We start from the raw sequence: 12,946 nt of genomic DNA on the forward strand, positions 1-12,946 counted from the left end.
GCTACCTCACAGTGCCAGGGACTTGGGTTTGATTCTACCCTCAGGTGACAGTCTGTGTGGAATTTGCAAGTACTCTCTGGGTCTGCATGTCCAAAGATGTGCAGGTTAGTTGGATTGAGCTCGTTGGACCAAATGGACTGCTTCTATGAAGGAGCCTCGCATTAAGTCTTAGGGCAATTAGGGATGGGAAACAAATACTGGCCTAGCCAGTGACACCACACCTGTGAATGAATAAACAAAATATCATAAACATGAATTTGGTTGTATTACATTTCCTGCTGCTAACTGAAAGTTTGGCATGGTGGCACAGTGGTCAGCACTGCTGCCTCATAGCGCCAGAGACCTGGGTTCAATTCCTGCCTCAAGCGACTCTCTGTGTCTGTGTGGGTTTCTTCCGAATGCTCTGGTTTCCTCCCACAGTCCAAAAATGTCCAGGTTAGGTGAATTGGCTATGCTAAATTGTCTGATGTGTTAGGTGTAGGGGAATGGGTCTTGGTGGGTTGCACTTCGGCGGGTCGGTGTGGACTTGTTGGGCCAAAGGGCCCGTTTCCACACCGTAAGTACTCTAATCATTTCTTTGGAAAAGTTAGTTGTCTCCGTAACGATCATTGCATGCTGAGAATGATCCCGGTATGGAAAGGTACTGTGTAATCTACCAAGGCTGAGCATATCTGTGTACATATACATACGAATGGCTATCAGTACTGTATACACTTTTATGCTTCCTTGGGTATCATCAGCTAAGTTTAAGGTGGGTATCTTATGTTTCCCATTCTTGGAGGCTGCTCCAGCTCCATCCAGCAGTTTGGAATGTGGAAGGATGACAGCATCATGGAGCTCCTTGGGAATCTGCTGCATGGCAGAGTGAACTGATCTGTAGTTTCCTTGTTGCACACCAGCTACGTGCTAAAGACATTGAATCAGTCGCATGTTATTAAAACATTTGCTGGTAAGGAATCCTCTTAGATCTAGGGGTGTTGGTTTGAAAGAGAGAACACTCTATGCCTGTGGGAGCCAGCCAGATTTGCAAATCTGAATGATTGTTCATGTGGAGTGCTGTCACCACAGGCATAGGATCATCTCCATGGGCAAGTTTCAGTCCAAGTCCCACTATTCTCTTCACATTATTGGGTCAAAATCCTGGACTTGCCCATCTTCGAGTACCACGGGATTCACCACCACATGGGCTACAAGGTGATTCAACACCATCTTTGCAAGGACAATTAATGATTGACAGTAAATGACAGAGTTGATAAATGGGAACTATATCCCATGGAATAATCTTCTAAAAACTCATTGTTGCCGAGTAATCCATCAATCATCTGGGATGTGTGCAGATCCTTTTCTAATTTGTAACTCCATCCATGTTGTCTTAGCTGTTTGCTTGCCTTTTGTTCTATGTTATTGGAATAATTTCATCATTTCACATTAAGGTTGTCATCTTTATCCAATCTGCCCTATACCACCTACACTACATTGATTCTTCAAGGGAGTCAGCATATCACTTGGTTGTAACCACACAGAATCCCTACCATGTGAAAGCAGGCCATTCAGCCCATCAAGTCCACACAAATGCTCGAAAGACCTACCCTATCTTTGCATTTCCCTAATCCACATTTTTGTAACGTGGGAGGAAACCATAGCACCCAGCAGAAACCCATGCAGGCACTGGGAAAATATGCAAACTCCACACAGAGAGACTGGAGCTGAAAATGTGTTGCTGGAAAGGTGCAGCAGGTCAGGCAGCATCCAAGGAGCAGGAGAATTGACGTTTCGGGCATGAGCCCTTCTTCAGGAAAGAAGACTCACGGTTACCTAGTAATCCATCAATCATGGGTTGTGTGCAGATCCCTGAAGAAGAGCTCATGCCCGAAACGTCGATTCTCCTGCTCCTTGGATGCTGCCTGACCTGCTGCACCTTTCCAGCAACACATTTTCAGCTCTGATCTCCAGCATCTGCCGTCCTGACTTTCTCCTAGAAGGTTTTTAGAGAGAGATTGGAATTAAACTCAGGTCCCTGGCACTCTGAGGCAGCAGTGCTAACCACTGAGTCACCATGTCACACCATTAGATGAACAATACTAAATGTTCGCCTTGTCAGCAACAGCCACAACCTGAAAATGAATGAAGAAAGAAATGTGTGGGATTAGAGTTGTTCATTACTAATGGCACTCGGGAGTTGTCTTCCCAGAATGCGGAATGCTAATTTACAAGACTGTTGTATGGGAACAGTACTATGAACAAGAATGCAACAACAGAAAAAGCTGTATATAGTCTTATTTGATAGACTTCATTTTGGTCTGCCATTTCTAAAGTACCCTCTCTCTTTCAGCCTTGGTATAATTTTGAGAAATGTTCGAGTAAAAAGTGAGGTCTGCAGATGCTGGAGATCAGAGCTGAAAATGTGTTACTGGTTAAAGTGCAGCAGGTCAGGCAGCATCCAAGGAACAGGAAATTCGACGTTTCAGGCAAAAGCCCTTCATCAGGAAATAATTTTGAGAAAGTAAAACCAAAGAAGTGTAGATATTGGAAATCAGAAACAAAACAAAAATTGCTAGAGAAACTCAGCATGTCTGGCAGCATCAGTGCAGAGAAAGCAGAGTTTTAATGTTTCAGGTCCAGTGACCTTTTCTCTTCAGTGATTTCCCTGCTTTTGCTTCTAGATTTGAGCCTTGGATCTTCACTACCACAGTCTTTTCCCCATTACCAGAATGTCCCAAATATGTCAGACAGACTCTCAGGTGGATCAGTGAATAAAGAAGTGAATTGATTGTACCCCAGGAAATCTGAACACTTTTGAACAGTAACAGACATAAATCACACAAATGAATTAGCCGATATACTGTCTATTTAGATTACTTTGTTGTGGTCCAGTCGTCATGTCTCTATCTTTGGACGAGAAGACCCAAGTTGAAGTCCCACCAGCTCCAGAAATGTGTCACGTCTGAACAAGTTTATTAAAATTATCTATTTTGCCTTGTTTTCTAACCTCGAAGGAAAAGGACAACCGATATATAGGAAGACCATCTTATGTAAGCGCCTTTCCAAGTCACACATCATCCTGAGTTGGAAGTATGTCACTGTTCCTTCTCTGTAGCTGTATTAAAATGCTAGAACCCCCTTCCTTACCCCAATCACTGCAATAGTTCCAAAAAGCATCTCCCCAGGCACCCACCTTCTCCAGGGTTGACACTGACATTATGGTATTGTCACTGTCATTCAGAGATGCAGGCTAGTGCTTTGGGAACATGGGTTGACATGGTAAAATTTGAATTCAATTGATAAACCTGGAACCCCCTAATCTAATTACGACCTATTGTCAATTGTTGTGACAACCCATCAGTGTCCTTTACAGAAGGAAAATCCACTAACCTCAAAGTCTGGCCTCATCGTCATTGCAGACCCACAGTAGTGTGGTTAACTCTGAGCCGTCCTCTGAAATTGCTGAGCTAATCACACAGTTCTCAGGTACTAAATGCTGACCCATTCAGCAATGCCTACACCACCCCCCCCCCCCCCCCCCCCGCCAACAAATAAAACAACCCTGCCACCTGAGAACAAGAATCTAGATTCAGCAATGTCAATGCATCAAACCAGGCATTGTTGTTCTTTGCAATCTTCACAATCAAAAGAACTTTAAATAAAAAGACAAATTATAAACCGGAACTGTGGTAATTCAGTTTTATTTATTGAATTATTGGACCCCATTCTATTTGGACTTGTGTGCAATATTTGACATTTCTTAAAAGTTACAATTCCATTTGCCACTGGCCTGCCCAATTCCAGGACTGATCGACATCTTTAAGCAATCTTTAAGCACATTTGTTTACCATATTCTCTCCATATAAAAGAAAAATATAATTGCAACATAAACACATGGCAACAAAACCGTAGTAATTCGGCAAAGTATGACATTGTCAAATTAAAAGTAGACCAGCAGGTCACGGTAACACTGGATTGTGGTCAGTCATTGAACTAACTTAAAATACAAGTTTTAAGGTATTGATCGTGCCACCGTCTATTTCTTTCCACATTACATCAATGTTTATTTCAACAGTTAGAATGATAGAGGGACTGCCAGCCATATGCAAGATGTATATACATAACCATATTTACCATGTGCTTATGTCTGTGAAAAACAGCCAATGATTTCATGAGTTGGGGCAATCTGCAGGAAGAAAAATGCAAAATGCAAGAGAACACATGTAATTGTGCCTCTGCCCTGATATTCATTGATAGACTACACAGCTTCCCACAGCCTCGTCCAACACAATGCAAGGGGTGGAACTGAGCTCTCCAAGGCACAAAACATGGTGACAGTGATTTGGCAGCTGGCTCCAGGCTAAATACAATGGAGAAGTAAATTAACACGTTGAAATACACTGCCAGCCCAGTTTGTGCTGTTGATATGCATCAATTAATCGCCCTCTTCCCCTATATTTATATTTAAAGGTTACAGAATAGTAGTGGTTCATGGAGACAAAGAATTGGCATTTGTAGATTCTCTTTCATGACTTCAGGACATCCCAGCACACCTTATAGATATTGCATTGTTTTTTCGTGGTATCATTGACTAATCTGTAACGTTATCTTGATTTCCTATTCCTTTATAGTTCTACCTAATAAAAATCTTAATCAATTTCAAATCAATTTTCAATTGGCTTAAACTCAACAGCTCTTTAAAGGACTCAGTTCTAGATCTTCATGACTTTAATGTGAAGAAGGCCTTCCTGGCAGGCCTTGAGAAGTCTAGCTCTGCTTTAAGATTTTGTCCTTGGTTCTGGACTCCACAATCAGAGGACACCACTTTTTTTTATCCAGTCCATTAATCACATGAAAGAACTCCATTAGATCAGCCCTTAAACTTTTATACTGGAAGGAATACAAGTCTAGGCTGCAATACTCTCTCCAAACTTGTACTTTTACAGTGAAGTGTAACACCTCAACCCCACTAAGACTTGCTAAGTGAGGTACTCTGAGTTTTAATGCTATACCTTTAACAGTGTCTAGTTTTATATAACTGTCATGTGGAGAAAGTGAGGACTGCAGATGCTGAAGATCAGAGCTGAAAATGTGTTGCTGAGAAAGCGCAGCAGGTCAGGCAGCATCCAGGGAACAGGAGATTCGACGTTTCAGGCATAAGCCCTTCTTCAGGAATTCCTGTTGAATCTCCTGTTCCCTGGATGCTGCCTGACCTGCTGCGCTTTTTCAGCAACACATTTTCAGCCATAACTGTCATGTAACATTCACTTCCTTAGGGTAAAGCCAAATATTCTTTTATTTTTTCAAGTTCAGTTTTGTCGTTGTCCATTAGCTTTTAGTGGTTTTGTACACATAACTTTAAATCTGTTCTCCACCACAGAAGGTAGCTTCTCACAAGACAGCACAACGAGTTATCTTCCTTAAGTACCAGCTGAAAGATCTTCACTTCCTAGATTAAAATGTACCACCCCAGTTTTAGCCATTCATTTAATCTATTACTGTCATTTTGCAACTTTCTGCTCCCATGTATGTTATTTACTGGACCTCCTAACTTGGTATCACCGACAAACTTGCATATACTGCTGTCTACTCTTCCATCCAAGTCATTTAAAAATATATTAAATGGCCCCAGTATATATCCATGAGAGATACATGCAACAATCTGCCAATTTGAATATGTCTATAATTCCCTGGTTTCCTGTTTCTCGATGACATGCCATAGGACTTTTCATAGCTGTTTGCAACTCATCTTATCCAAAAGATGAAACCTTCAAAATTGCTTCGCACTGCGCAGGAGTAACATAGTTTAGGCTGTTTGTTAGCTTCTAAAACTGTGTTTGTTAGCTTGAACTCAACCTTCCGAACCAGAAGCAAGCACACTATCCTTGAACCACTGATAAAAGGTGGGGCTTTATTTTGTGGCTGTTGTATCTAGTAGCAAGAGACAGCGAAACTCACATCAGCAGTTTGCAGAACACCTTCAGGTAGCTTCAACCTGGAGCCTTTTTCACAGATTCAGCTCCACAGGTAAGTTTGCTGACAGTCCCTGCTGCTCTATTACACCCATCATTTTATTATACAGTGAACAACACAAGAAGGCACTTATGATACAAAAAATCAAAATGAGGTTAGAAGTACATTAATTTAAAAATTGAAACAGTACTGGGGTGTAAACATTTGCATGGTCAAAGCTTTACCAGATTGTGTACATACATAAATCCATTTTAAAATGATTCAAACCTTATTAACCCCTTATTAAACAAGGATTATAATATTGCATTTTAAGAAATAGTACATTGAACACATTTTTCGTCCAGTCCATACAAGGTCTTGATGGTAAGTGGTTTGTTAGTTATCAAACCTTGTGCCCTTGCCTTGGTAGAGGTCTTGATACATTTCTATGAGACGTGCAGCCTCTCGCTCCCCAGAAAGCAAAGCACCGTGTGTAGTTGAGTAGTACTTTCTGTGAGTGGCCTCCCCAGCAAATAAAACCTGCATTGGCTAATAGAAGCAAAAACTCATTACAAATCATAGGTTAAAATTCCAATCACTTCTCATTTGTTAAACTCAAAATTGTTTCACTATTTCACAAGTCCGGAGAAGTCAATATGTAAGTCACAAAGTACATTCCATTTTCAATTGCAATTTGGAATAGAAACAGCACAAACATTATGCTAAAACCGTGCAGAACACTAGGCAGGGCTCAGCTGTAGTACTGCACACAATTCTGGTCTGGCGCACTACAGGAAGAATCTGCTGGCGCTGTCCAGGTAACAGAGGTGCTGCCAGGACTGAAGGGCTTTAGTCATGAGGAAGCATTGCTTTAACTGGCACCGGTATCCTTCAGCAGAAAGGAAAGCAAGGGGGAGATTGAATTGAAGAATGAGAGGGGCCAAGATGGGGTTGATGGATAGGATCTATTTTAATTCATGGAGTGGTTAATAATAAGGGAGCAGAGATTTTAAATTTTCAGTGGACGGATCAGAGGGGGAGTCAGAAACTCAGGGCTGGATTTTCACAGAGCTAGACTAAATTCAGAGACCTTTAAAAATGGGAGGCTGGTCCTGACTGCAGAAGTCCACCTCCATTTCCAACAGATCCAATGTTCTGCAGGGAAAGGAAGGGGTGGGGCGTGAATGTCTTGAATGAGAAACCCAAACATAGTGAGGGCATTTTAAAATAGTGTTGAGTCAAAGAGACCTCATTTTCACCCATTTTAAGTCTCTCAGACTGTAGCGTCATCAACACTTACTCAACAATGACCTTCTCACTGACACTCAGTTTGGAATCCACCGAAGTTGCCAAACTCCTGACTTCAACACTGCCTTACTCCTATGAAATTATGGAAAGGGCGAAGGGTTATCCAGTCAGCAAACTTTGCACTGTTGAGCTGGAAGAATGGGCTGTCAAGGGAGCTGAAGTGACACATACTGTTCATGATGCAAAAGTTATGAAAAATGTTGTGGGCACTCAAAAGCAGCAGGAGCCTGAACAAAAGTCTGAAAATGATGATTTTGGTGAAAAGAAGACAACTCGAGAGGATGCTGCTTTATCTTTATATGTGTTGATTAAACTTACTAAAGGCAGATTCATCAGTCAGCACAACACATTTCACAAGTGCACATTCTGCACTCAACTGACATACAAAAGACAGTAAGCAAATCCAGGGCTTGTACTAGGATCCGATCGCCAACAAATTTTACATCATCAGGTAAAGTGGTAAAAGATTATTCCCATTATTTCCTCTTGAATACCCCGTAGCCTGCATTATTCTATACTTTAATTCACGCTTTAATGTACTGTTGCATATTAGAGTTATAAAAGTCACCTCCTGGCTACCTGCATTTTTAAAAAATTAATTCTTTGAAAGTTCAGGCTCCAAGTATGATGCTGGATTCCACAGGTAAATGTAACTCTGTAAATAGGTACTTGTTCTCTATTGATCAGCATCACCCATTCCCATGCTGAATAAGAAAGATTTTAACTATACAATGCTATTACTGTGGACACATCTGTTCTTAGGTTGTGAGGTACATTCTTAAGTATGAGGATAAATGGATAGAAAAGGACCAGAGACAACAGATTAGATGAGAATAAATTAATAGCTTTTGTTGTATTGAGAAACTTGAATGCAGTATTAGATTATTAATGCCAAAAAGATCAATAATAGTTGAGGTAAGGCAAGCAAGAGAATTTTGAGCAATGGCAGTCATAGGATTTCAAAACTGTCCACTACAGGAGGAAGGCTGAGGAAAGTAGGGATGATGTGTCAGGAAAGGATACAGTGGGAAAGGAGACAGCCTTTATTTCAGCTCAGTGAGGTGGATGGTTTTGAAGGTTCACAGAAGCAAATTCCACATTAACTTTCAAAAGACCACTCGATATAAACTTGGAATTTAAATGAAAATGCAGAGCTGTGGGGTAGTGAGACTAATTGGATAGATTTCAAAGAACTGGCAAAGACATGATGTCCAAATGGCCTTCTTCAGTGTTCTGTGAGAAATACTTTCAGAGAAAGATTGGCAGTCAAACACAGCAATAAATTTAGCTCTCAGGTGCCCATGTCAAATGACTTTGCAGATTGTATCGGAAGAATTTATTTATTCACCAATATTAATGAATGTAGAGTGCCATGATACCATGTCTGAGTCATTATTTTCCAAGATGGCCAGTATTTCCCAGCTTTCTGTTCAGCAGACTAACAGCAGAAATGTAAGGTTGCCCCACCATCTATTCAGCATCTCATTACCTATTCCATTCTTTTCCCTGACAACCTTTGACCCAGTTGCTATCTGGTCTGAGCTTTGTCCTTTTTTTTAAGTCTCTCCTGGGGTTTGGCTGTCACTGACTGAGTAACATCTGATACACTTGAACTGAGTGGCTTGGCAACCATTTCAGAGCACGTTTAATGGTCAGCCCGATTGGTGTGAGCCCAGAGTCACATGTCAGCGAGACCAGAAAACAAGTAGATTTCCTTTCTTAAAAGACTTCATTGAGCCAGAAGAGGTTTTTACAATAATCAAAGACACCATTATTGAGAGCCACTTACACTTGCATTTATTAATATCAATAAAATGAATAGCCACTTCCTAGAGTTTCTATGAGTCAATCTGTTCCAATCTGCAGCAGTGTGTAAACTCTAATTGGATGGAATTTCTTGTTTCCCTAGTTTGGAGCTCCTATTGACTATAACTCTGGCACATCAATATTAGACCAACCCACTGTACCCTGTGAATTCTCATGTGCTACTTACAGCCACTTTTGTGCTTTTTGGATAAGGCAGGGGCTTTGCGAGTTTCTCCACATCTGCTCCAGTCGACCCGACACGGGTGTAGGAGTAAGACCCGTGGATGTAAGGGTTACTGCCCCAACCAGACCGCAGGATCCTCCGGGGTTTCGGAATGTGTGGGTTGCCTGTGGACACAATTGTGACAGAGTTCAGCACATTTCCCAGGATTCTCTAGGGTGAGGGTCAAGTAACACTCCACTTTGAAATTATGTTGGTAACATGTCGCCAACTGCCTCAGGTCATGGAAGAGTTATGTAAGTATCATGAATAAAGTTTATAACCCATTGGAGCCAAAAAGATGTCAATTGACTCAAGTCATCAACCTTCTGCCAGTTTGGTGCATGTCATAGATAAGTGATTGAACAGCACTTTTGAGATTTTCTTTGCCAGAATCTGTATTAGCTGTGGTATTCTTGAGCTGTTAAAGCATCAACAACAGATATATGTCTAGCAGTGCATGGCGAATTTAGTTACAAAAAGGAACTTGATGTCAAATAAGCAGTTAAATGTAAACATTCAACAAAAGTTCATTCGAAAAGGCACTCAATGTATCTTTACAAGTCATTTACGAAATTTCATTGATATGAAGCCATTGTCAGTGCAGTTTCAACTGGGAATGACCCACTGTTCAGAGAATGTCCAATGTTACCACACGTGTATCCAACTTCTCGGAATGTTATAGATTTAACATAACGGATCCAGGGTTTCCGTATGGATTCCACCCAGAATCTAGGCAGAAACAGACTGCAGAATTCTAAGCTGAAGCCAGTTACGCTTTAGTCTGCCTTACATATTGAGGCTTATACACTAATAAATTTGAGTGAACTTTACCACCTTGGCAAAAATTTGTGTCCAATTCATTCTTGCCATATTTTACCAATTGACTCCAAGCCAAAGACCGCTTCAGGAGGAATCTTGGCTCTTAGTCAATATAATAATGAAATGAACCAGGTGGCTACCCAGTCCAAAGGAGAGCTGTTACATTACAATTGCTGATATTGACATTCAGGGTGTAACTTGGGAAAGAGGGAAATTCCCACTGGCCACGATTAAAAGTGAAACTGCAAGTGTGTTCATGTATGAGCTCATAAGCTACATTACTAACAGTAAACCATTGAACCTTACCCCATGATGGTCCGGAGGTACTAGGGGGGTGGTCACGCAAGTGTCAAGTTAAGGTAACCAACCTGTCAAGAATGTAGGGAATAAGATCACGTCATTATGTTCTTGTTCTGCTGTTCAACAAGCCCTGCACCAGCAGCGATACTGCTTACAACCATGCTCCGATATCATCAGTCATTTCAGCCAGCTCATTTAGGTGATTAGACTACAGTCCAACAGTGTCAATGCTCTTCATTGTCATAGCTACCTCACTGGTGAGAGGCTGCAATGGCCTCTAATGGCCATGCTGGTGAGGTGCTGCAAGTGCCCCTGCTGCTTTTGCCTTTGTACTATACCTCACCCCCCTGAGCTGACTACATCTCCCCTGACTCTGGTGGTGACTTGGTTGATAAATGAACAGGCAAGATCCAGTGCTGAGGTCCTGAGTGTTAACCTGTGCTGGGCTGGGCCAGTTCCAAATAGCCAAGAGGCACTGCAAAGATGGAAACAAAATAGCAATAGAAATCAAAGTAATGGCAATTCTGTACTGGCCTTGCGAAACACACACCATGTTCGGTCAGCTCCAGTGGCCAAGGAAGATCCGGGGATTGGCCTCCTGCAACAACAGCCATCAGCTCCATTCTACTCTGGCTGTCTTCCCCTGTAAGCTGTGGAGCAGTGAGCAAAGGGCATCTGTTACAAGGTAGCTATGAATACCTGCATGCTAGCAGGCAGCAATGGTCAAGTGGGCTTGCTTACTTGTGCTAGTGTGCAAGACAGGTAGTGAAAGATGAGCCCTTGAAGAAATGAAGCCTTGCCCTTGTAAGGACGCAGAATTGTGAGACATAGATGATACTTCAGAGGTGTAGCCTCTAGTCATTTGCAAAGGGCAGAGGAGCATTTCAAGTCAGATGCCTACCTTGTTCCAACACTGCAACCAGGCGAGCATCACAGTGTTGGTCCATCACCAGCTGATTCATTAGCACATCCATTTCACGTTGGCAGGCAAACACCACTCTTTTACTACCCACGTTGTCAGCTCAATGCTAGGATCCTCAAAGCATGGTACCCTGCTTCCTCTAGGAGGTCGAGCAACCACAACATGCCAGGCTGAGCAATGGCTTCAAACAGCACAGGTGATGATTCAAGGGGAGCACAGGATGGCAAAGTCAATGTGCAGCAAACAGTGAAACGCAAAGCAGCTCTACCTTGGGAGAAAGGTCAAGCAAACAGGCAGTAGTCGCTCAGAGAGACCGACAGTTGATGCAAGAGGCATCCAGAAGTGCAACTCCAAACCGCTGCTCTCCAAAGGCAAACAGCCATGTGACCCTCGAAAGCCATTTATTGCCTTCTCATGCCCTTTTAAGATGTCAGCTTTGGATTAGGACAAGGTCTAATTATCATCGCCTCAGAAGGTCATGGAATTGAGTTCAACTTGGCCACTTGGCACATAATCCAGGATGGCACACTCAATTTCAGGTGGGAGATTAACCCAGGTCTTGTTTGCCAATTGCTGAAAAGATCAAAAAGATTTCGTGCCACAACTTCAGAAAGCATCAGCAACATTTTCCCCTGGTGTCCCTCAGTTACCGGGTTATCTGGCCATTAACTGATTGCTGGTGGTGGACAGATCGGTGTGCACAAAGTGGCCAGGGCATTTTGCATATACCTACAGTCAACACACTTCTAACGTACTTAATTGGCTGTGAAGTCTTTTGGGATATACTGAGATTGGGAAAAATTAGACAGATACAAATTGATCCTTCTCTGATATGCCTTTTTGCGAGTGCATGTGCCCGCGTGTGTGTCTGAAGCTATGTGTTGAGGGGGTTGGTTGGCTGGATGGCTGGTTTGCGATGCAAGGTAACCTCAGTGTGGTTTCAATTCCTGCACCAGCTGAGGTTACCTTGACGATGCCACCTTCTCAACCTCTCCCCTCACCTGAGGAGTGATGATCCTCAGGTAAACTACCATTCAACATCTCTCTCTCTTTAATGACAGAGCAGCCTTATGGTCCTGTTGGACTATGGCAGATGGGGAGGAGGGGCACATGTTGTGTTTATGTTGTGTCCCACACAAATCCAATGCATGGAAATGAGCTTCGAGAGGAGAGTGAGGTCTCAAAGCTTGATGTTTGAGAATACTGTAAGTGGAGGATACTCCATTTAAATTACACTTATAGAATGACCTGACAGCTATTCAGTTCACTGCCCCATGGTGACAAGTCATGGCCTGGTCCTATCCTAGTTGATTGTGGTTGATCTTGGTCCAATGATGGTTGGACATAAGTTGGAAATTTTCTTTTCCCCGAGTTGTTTGAGGTGTCAAAGGGACGCCAGACATGGTACAGCAGCGAGAGTAGAATTACTGCCAGACGCACGTGTGCAAACTTCTCATGGTCAGCTCAACAGTTACCCTCAACAAGATCCCAGAGCAGCAACGTGCTTAGCAACAGTCGCAGCGTGACTTTGAATGGCTTGAGCAGGGGAAGTGCGGATCACTGTCCATATTTGTAAAGAGTAACTACAACAGAACACAACAGCCGACACCGAGAAACAAAAAGCAAATTCAAAA

The 12,946-nt window shown here is 42.4% G+C and overlaps 1 protein-coding gene across 2 annotated transcripts in view; it reads right to left on the bottom strand.

Annotated features, from left to right (window-relative positions):
• Window positions 1–5,178: 5,178 nt before the first annotated feature.
• Window positions 5,179–12,946, bottom strand: part of smox (spermine oxidase) — a 44,982-nt gene continuing 37,214 nt past the window's right edge. Inside the window, exons 6-7 of one of the 2 annotated variants that reach the window (XM_060841120.1) lie at window positions 9,236–9,396; window positions 5,179–6,483 (exon numbers count right to left, since the gene is read on the bottom strand). In XM_060841120.1, coding sequence (XP_060697103.1) covers window positions 6,331–6,483; window positions 9,236–9,396 — 314 coding nt within the window. In that variant the 3' untranslated portion in view covers window positions 5,179–6,330. The remainder of the gene's footprint in view (window positions 6,484–9,235; window positions 9,397–12,946) is intronic. The other variant, XM_060841206.1, reaches the window with a different exon arrangement.

The sequence above is a fragment of the Hemiscyllium ocellatum genome, chromosome 1 (genome assembly GCF_020745735.1).
Source record: "Hemiscyllium ocellatum isolate sHemOce1 chromosome 1, sHemOce1.pat.X.cur, whole genome shotgun sequence".
Taxonomy (NCBI): domain Eukaryota; kingdom Metazoa; phylum Chordata; class Chondrichthyes; order Orectolobiformes; family Hemiscylliidae; genus Hemiscyllium; species Hemiscyllium ocellatum.